This window comes from Spinacia oleracea, chromosome 3 (assembly GCF_020520425.1).
Source record: "Spinacia oleracea cultivar Varoflay chromosome 3, BTI_SOV_V1, whole genome shotgun sequence".
Lineage (NCBI taxonomy): Eukaryota > Viridiplantae > Streptophyta > Magnoliopsida > Caryophyllales > Amaranthaceae > Spinacia > Spinacia oleracea.
This window is the reverse complement of record NC_079489.1, coordinates 117,006,857-117,014,775: the sequence shown is the minus strand read 5'-3', so window position 1 is coordinate 117,014,775 and position 7,919 is coordinate 117,006,857. Positions and strand designations below refer to the sequence as shown.

General features: G+C 36.7%; 1 protein-coding gene across 2 annotated transcripts; it reads right to left on the bottom strand.

Annotated features, from left to right (window-relative positions):
* Positions 1–319: 319 nt before the first annotated feature.
* On the bottom strand, positions 320–7,432 carry LOC110799740 (O-fucosyltransferase 38). 2 transcript variants are annotated; one of them, XM_022005016.2, is made up of 11 exons: positions 7,092–7,430; positions 6,533–6,629; positions 6,384–6,451; positions 5,725–5,813; positions 5,122–5,299; positions 3,035–3,163; positions 2,714–2,850; positions 1,964–2,177; positions 1,671–1,855; positions 1,002–1,097; positions 320–929 (listed from the first exon to the last, which is right to left on the bottom strand). In XM_022005016.2, the coding sequence occupies exons 1-11, from the start codon at positions 7,344–7,346 to the stop codon at positions 800–802; spliced, it is 1,578 nt and encodes a 525-aa protein (XP_021860708.2). In that variant the 5' UTR covers positions 7,347–7,430; the 3' UTR covers positions 320–799. The 2 variants fall into 2 exon arrangements, 1 of the variants encoding a protein (XP_021860708.2); XR_008930919.1 differs by lacking the exon at positions 320–929 and adding an exon at positions 1,185–1,300 and having other exon boundaries at positions 7,092–7,432.
* Between the last annotated feature and the right edge of the window lie 487 nt (positions 7,433–7,919).

Genomic DNA, 7,919 nt, shown 5'->3' with positions numbered 1-7,919 from the left:
ATTTCTTTTGAATAAAAAATGACATGCAAACGTATATGCGAACTTTTATCTTGTTCCCGACTATATATATGTAGTTAGGTGTACTTAAAATTGTTTTTTTTCTTTTCTTATTGATTGGTTTTACTAAATCATAAATAAACAAAACCGATAAAATTAGTACAAAAAAAAGCATTTGGTACATGTACCCAGCTCTAAATATACTTCGTACTTAGGAGCAAGATTATTAGATTAAGGAGTATGAGTTGAGTGGGTGCCTATGAAATATGGTGAAGTGTTTAGATTAAGGTCTAAATAAGACTATTGTCTTTAATAAAGATAGTTGACAAAGTTAAAAAGAAATTAGGATAATTACTTAAAAAGAAGTAAAATGAATAATTGGTACATGGGGAGTTATTGTTCATAAGTAACTGTAATTGATCTCCCACTTTTTTAAGTGAAGATTAAGAAAACTAATTACATCATATTTGAAATTTAAATTTGGGACCCTGTTCCGTAGCTCACCCCACGCCGCCCCCAGAAACGCCATTGAAAGAGAAGAAGACAACCACAAAAAACCCCGGAATATTGGAGCAGCAAAATAAAAAAATGAGCAAACGGGACAATAGAAATTGTCTCCCTATACGACGAAGGGGAGAAGCAGCAGTATATCCAATCTTATCTCGCTTAGCTCATTCATGAACCACGGCTAACAAGCTCATTGTGCACCTTTGTCCATAGTCCACGAATTGGAATTGAAGAATGGTATGCATACATCAGAACCACGGGCAGATCAACACAAAATTTTCAAGTTCAATATTTTTCAGAGATGATCCTGTGACTTGCATATACATTCTGGGTAAGGATTCTGATAGAATGATTCTTCATAACGGAATCGCGCTCTACCCTTGATTCCTAGTGGAGGGCCACTCCTTTTCCTTGGATAGCCTTGCCTGTTATGAATTACAGTTAAATGTAAAGAGCACAAAAAAAATACAAAAGCTTATTGGGGTATTATCTCTTACCTATTCCTATGCATCTTCTTGACAATATTGGATACGGATGGCCCTTCCTCTAGTTGCCCAGAATCTAACTTGTCAAACACTTCAATTAGACTTTTCCTGCAGTAATAAAAGAAGTTTACAGAAAATATTACAAACAAGCACAGGTATTAGATGAACAATAGTATAGTATACTGGCACCCCCACCTCCTTCCAGGGATCAACCACTTAATTGAAAAGGAAAGGAGAAAGGTGGATTGTGAGTCGTGACCCCAAAAGGGGCCAAACTATCTCCTAGGTTGGCCATTCACAAGCAATATTAACTGTGTAACAACATACTGTAGTTATTAACATTTCCAAATGCTTTTGACCACTAAATTGACCGGTATACGATGAGAGAATTTGAAATTTCTCTTTGTTACATTAGTGGTCTCTAATACAAAACAACTCACAGGCCACATCCCAGCCAACCAGAGAAACATTAAGAGTTTTTCCAGTTTCAAATCAAATCTTTTGTTAACTGAAATTTTTATTTGGAACTTTAATTCTAGTTTCAGAATCTTTTAAATGATGAATTAGCTACATTTTGCAAAAACCATCCTGGTTTGACTCCCATCAAAATAACAACTAATTCCATCACAAGCAATTTCGTCAGTTAACACACATTGTTGTTTTCAATCAGCAGCCTTTTACCTGTCTGGCGTAATTGTCTTCCTGTGCTCGAGGAACCGTCTATGACCCTCAACTGCTCTTGCCATGTTACCCGAATGAGATGAAATGAACACATCACTTTCTACAGAAATGATATAATCAATAGCAGCAGTTTGAGTTGCATGATGGGAAAAAGCTTTTAATTCATCTTGGGTTGCCAGCGTTTCCTGCCACCAAACTAGTTAATGATAGAATCCAAGATATCTGCTCCACAATTGCCCTGGACAATGCAGTGGTAAATGAATGACCTTAGGAACATGTATTTTAGTACATACCTTGAAAACCACATTAGGGAATCGCAAAGTCAGCTCTGATAGTCGCCTTGCACCACCATAAATTTCTCCAGCAGCGATATATATTAACATTGATGGAGGATAACCAAGAGCCTTAATAAATATCCCAACCTCCCTAGGTGTTAGTGGACAAAGGCCTGCATTCCTCTGCTCTGTGGAGTTTATTTTCTTTATCTTCCAGTGATGTGTACTCTCCCTGACAATTTATGGCAGAAAAGCATCAATTAGTACGGAGGTTGTTAAATCTTCTACGTATAAAGGAACAATATTACTCGTATCCAGTTTTCTCTTAAGTCAAATATTTTCAACGCTTGCAAAATTTCAACAGGAGAAAGAAACTGCAAAACCGTTCTTTTGGCCAAGTTTATATGTTAGGAACCTGATCCAGCACCAACATTTGACCATACTGCATATTTTAAGGTACAAGTGCATGCTACAATGCTACATCATTCACAAAATAACAGAAACTTCGGTGTTCATTCACCACAAACATCAGTTGCTGACATGAAACTTCTTTATTCAGTTTGTATTTTCCCAAAACAAATCAAGGACTACAAATTGGTTCATAAAAAAAAAAATCGATTAAGTTGCTTTTTGTTGATGACTGCTGTTTGAGCAGCAAAATGGGACAGTCTCTATTGTACCAAAAGTACTTCTAAGCATCTTCTTGCCATAGATTTCAAACACACGGTACATATGCATTTGGTGTCATGCATATAAAAATATGAATACCTCATAATCCTCAACTCCTCGGATTCTGCATCAGAAAGACCATAGGTACAGCCAGTAAAAGCAAGCATGTCCTTCTCATATCTAAGATGAAGTGCAATGTACTGTCCCCCACGTGACCTTAGCCGCTCCACTAGCCTCTGTGGTGTCACTGCACGAAGTCAGAACCTTGTTCAAACCAAACACCATAGTGTGCCTCTCAAATTCTAAAAGAAACACTGATAACATGGAGAGCTCCTGAGAAACTTAGAAATTCTTAAATGTCTCTTCTCCACAAAATCTGTTATTTCAGACAAAAATGATGAAGTAAATGTAGAAGTTCACCTTCCCCAAAAGTTCAATAGGAGGAGAGAAACGTAAAGCGTGGTATAGAGCACGACATCTGAGCCTCTGAATGTCAAGAGGTAGATCATTATTTGCAAGCCGCGAATCTGATTTTGGAACATGAATCACCTGAATATCGTGATTAGACAAGTTAGCATAACGACAAACAAGGATGTCGTATTCTTAGTTTAAAAAGGCGCAAGGCGCACTAAGGCGCACAATGGTCATGGAGCTTAGGCGCAAGACTCAGGCGCGCGCCTTTTAGATAAGAGGCGTACATAATTTCCTAATAAACCTTACAATTTGGTATAGAACAAAATTAACACAATTTATACTCAAAACAACATAATACTATTCGAGTGCCATATTTTCTTGCCGGTTAATAAGCATCGCGTGCTCCCGTCGATGGAGTGCCAGATTTAGAACCTTTCATTGTAATTACAAGCTGAAAATATGAAAATTAACTCATATTATGCTACTGCCACCACCTAAAAAGCTTAGGTTGTAGAGATATGACCGTTGATAGGCCACATGGGGTGTGTTTATGTCAACTGAGGCGCGCGCCTGGTTAACATCAGTGAGCTCTGAGAGCTTAAGGCACCGAAGGCTGAGCCTAGGTGAGCCTTGCGCCTAGGCACGCCCTTCTTTAAACTAAGGTTGTATTCAATCATAGTGGTCCAATTTTTATTTTTATTTTTAATTTTTGGTTAAAACCAAATTTCTCTCATTTATTCTAATAGTTGAGATGAGCAAAACGAAGGACAGTTGTTCAAAATTATCAACTTGTCATTATCAGGCTGGTCTACAAAGAAAAAAGCATGTTTGCACTTCATAAGAACCAAGATTAAAACAGTTCCTAAGATAATGAAGTTGGGAGTTACGGAGTAACAGTTACCAAGATCCGTAGAATCCTTCATACCTTGGCCAAGTTGGCACCATATGCCTTGTCGTGTAAATAGATCCTCGGGGTAAAAGTCTAACAGAACCACGGTAAGTGGGATAACACAGCATTCACATTACAGCAATCCCTCTATATTGAAACTCCAAATAAATTGCTTTGCTAAAGCCAATTTGTTGAGTCTCAGGCAGTCGGCTACTGTTAAACTTTCATTTTCAACTTGTAACTAAATTAGGAGTTCTTGTGGTGGCGATTGTGAGATCAATATTTCTGAGACTCTGTTATGGAGAAGGTCGCAGATAGGCCAGATGAGTTTAAAGGGCTTTTTAATTCCTGAATAAAACAGCAGCCTCTTTAAGACCTGTTTTCTTTGCATGCCAGTACAGATAGATAGGCTGACAAAACGAATGTCTCCAGGTTCCACAGTTCCAAAGCCACTCTGCTGTTAGTCAGTGTCCAAGTTACTCCGACCACATTTGACTTCCTGGTGGTAAAGCACCACGTTGGAGTTCTCTCTCTTACAATCTAACCTCAAGCTACAGGATATGTCAGAAATAGCTGTTCTGCACTTATAGTTTTTGTCAGCATTGTTTGTTTGGCATGTATCGTTTTCAAAAAATCAGTTTGACCTCTAAAGACATGATTAATGACTTGGAAGAAGTCATTAAAAGCCAAAAATCTCTTTGTTATCCCTACACCTGAGAGAAAGAAAACCCTACTATCCTAGGACCTCCTAGAAGCAACAATTTCACTTTCCAGCCTTTCAAAGCCGACTGGAGTACCCAAAAGCAACATCATCTCTCAAGTATGAAAAATTGTGACGTAACAACTAACTAAAAAAACCAAAACCAGACCAAACTTTCAAAAGTTCCACACAGTGACAGATTCCTGCATCATAAAATCTAAGATTGCTGAATTGTTGGTACTGCAGTTTTTTGTGGTAACTGACGATTTCATTGGCCTCCTTCTGATGTGATTTAAGGAGCGTAAGAGCTTTTAGAATTACCTTGGAAACTTCAGAAGTTCACTATAATTTGTGGCAAAAACCACCCAAATGATTTCCATACCACTTTCCTTTACCAGAGATATATTTATACATTTTTGTTTCAAAGTACTAAGTTCAAACTTTGGAAACAGATACTAAGTTCTGCAAGAAATAATCTCTGAAAAGGATACGAAAAAGGTCTACCTGATACTCCTTCCACAAATGTGTCATATTCTCATAATAGTTCATCCCTGACCAGGAACCGAAGTGTTTGCGGGCTCGGGGAACAGTTTCCAGTAGTCTAGGAAGTTCCTTCACGATTCTCACATCCTGCTGCAAGCTTCTCATGAAATGGAGCTCATCAAATATGTCCCCAAACACACTGATAGAGAATTATAAAATACGGTAAGAAACCTCAGATCAGAAACAAAGATCAGTTATTTGTAATGAATCAATGTAAGGGAAGGACATAATAGTTAGTGAGTGATATTAGGTAAAAGACAAATTAGGTAAGTGTAGTAGAATGGTTATAAGTAGTGGCACATTAGGTTATGAGAGATATGTTGAGAATTTGGTAAAGCTTAGGCTTTGGAGAATGGTGACCTCAAGTCACTAAACCTAGAGATTGGTGGCCTCAAGTCACTACTTTTATCCCCTTTTGTGTTCTTCATCCATCAAGCTAGTTAATATAATTTCTTCCTTTATTTTTATGCTCAAATTTATCAGTTCATTTCACTTGGTATCAGAGCCGTACAGTTCTGGGAGGGGGTTACTGATCTGATTTTCTGGCAAAAAAAAAAAAAGGACCTTGAATCCTGCCAAAATGAACGTTTATCCAAATTAGGAATCACCAGGGTTGCATTCATAACACGCGCCACAGCCACCATATCAGCAATCTAGCGAAAATAATATTTTATTAGAACGATGGGAAAAAAAAAAGCAAATAAATAGAACATAACTTGGGGAAGAAAGCATTTCTTCCACACTAATGAGGAGGTTGGGCAAACACCACAAATGATTCAGTACAGTACAAGCTTCACTGCATGAAAGTTTGCTTCATGTACGTCGGCAAGTAAAAACATGAAAAGGCACAGGTGCAAACGTACAACCAAGGAAAAACATGTGATCGTGCTTGAATGAGTGGATTGACAGCAGTGGTATATGTGCACTGTGCACACATGGCTTTTCGAACAACACATACACATCATTGCATAAATTGTACGCAGAAACGTATTCAAAATTCAAATACACTTAGACAAGAACCAAGCTTGCAAGCGGGTATGCACTAGCACAATTTTGGATAAATTGAATTCTTTTTTCTAGTGGACATTAAAAATATTTTCCATCCTTAAGGAATAAAGCCTAAAACCAAATAATTTACCACCAGCATCTTATGGCAAACCAATTCCATAAATCCAGTGTATAAAAGTATACAAATATCAGAGAAAAAAGGCGAAGTAACTTACACCAGTACGCATTTGATTTAGCCCTCCATTACTCTTCACAGTCAAATATCTGTTAGATTCCCGGGCAACTGATGATATATGAAAATACAGAACCATGTCAGTATCACTCTTGGATAAGTAGTAAAGGAAATGACTTCAAAGCAATAAACCTTTGTATTTAGCAGTAGGCTTAATGCAAGGACGTAGGCCACGGCTGAACGTTGAAGCCGGTGATTGTTCATCAACAAAGTGCGCAGGACTTCTTATCTAACGACAGAAGCAATGTCTATTACTCAAAACAAAGAAAAAAAAAATCACTGTTCTACATTTTCACTTCTTTCTTTTGAATTTCAATTTGAAGCATATGCATCAAAATATTACCGAAAAATAGATAAAAATCGTCAACTTTTTCCAACTAAAATTCCCCATTTCAACATTCATCCTGTTTTACAGAACCCCCCCTCTATTCAAAATATTGACAATCGATACAATTTACAGCAAACTGAGCCAGCCTCCGCACATCTAATCATCTCACAAACCCTAAAGATCAACCCCAACAAGAAAACAATGATGACTAATTAAACTAAATCAACATTCATACTAAAAAACAGTAATATCAAAAGGAAAAACAACCCCAGAAACTTGTATTAACAAAAGGCTCAAGAAAACACAATAAGCTTAGATTAATGAAAACTGGGGAATTAAGCATAAAAAAAGAATCAGTTATACCTGCTCAGATTGATGATGAAGGTGAGAATCAGACTCAGAATCACTATAAAAAATTGGGGTTTGTTCATCTTCAAAAATATCTTTGGAAAACATGAGAAAAATGAAGATGGATACAGCAAAGAGAAGGATTAAATAGAGAGTGCGAGTTAACAGTGAGGGTTTTTTGGATGAAACTCTGCTATTACGCATCTTGACTGAGCTGGGTAGCACAGGATTTGAGTTTGATTTCTTTGATTTGGCGCGGTTGATTTGCATGAATTTGCTCTTTTTGGAGGATTGGAGGACAAAACGATCTTTGCTCGTTTGTGAATTGCGAGTGAGTGAGCGAGTGAACGAAGCATTTTGTGTAAAAAAAAAATTGGGAAAATTTGCCAATTACTACCCAGTTTTTAAATGACTTTGCGAATTACTACCTAGGTTGTTAAAAGTTGTCAATTACTACCTAATTGTTATTGTTGTCAATTACTACCTTAATTTATATTTAGGCCAATTATCACTAATTATACTTAATCACTAATTAACTGTTAATTATACTTTAATTAATATATAATTTTTTTTGCATATTTAACTTATTGTATTTTATGGTAATATTAACTAATATGGAAATATTTATGAAGAGTGATCCCCCAATATCTCATTGACACAACAATTTAAACTAATTTTCCTTTTTAACTCTCAAACTTATCCATGTACTACGTACATTACCCAATACAATATAGAAAAGATACCCATTGTATATTACCAAACCCATAAGTCATAGATAAAAATAATCTTGCATCCTAATTCAACCAAGATTATGTTAAAACAATCCGCGAAGATCTTCGAGCA

Bases quoted from the DNA above. Each gene is read 5' to 3' on its own strand.
- LOC110799740 (XM_022005016.2), bottom strand. From the start codon at position 7,346: ATGCAAATCAACCGCGCCAAATCAAAGAAATCAAACTCAAATCCTGTG. The intron at 5,814-6,383 runs GTAAGTTACTTC...TATTTTCGCTAG, and splicing joins TAAATCAAATGCGTACTGGT to ATTGCTGATATGGTGGCTGT. The intron at 3,164-5,121 runs GTAGACCTTTTT...CACGATATTCAG, and splicing joins ATTTGTGGAAGGAGTATCAG to GTGATTCATGTTCCAAAATC.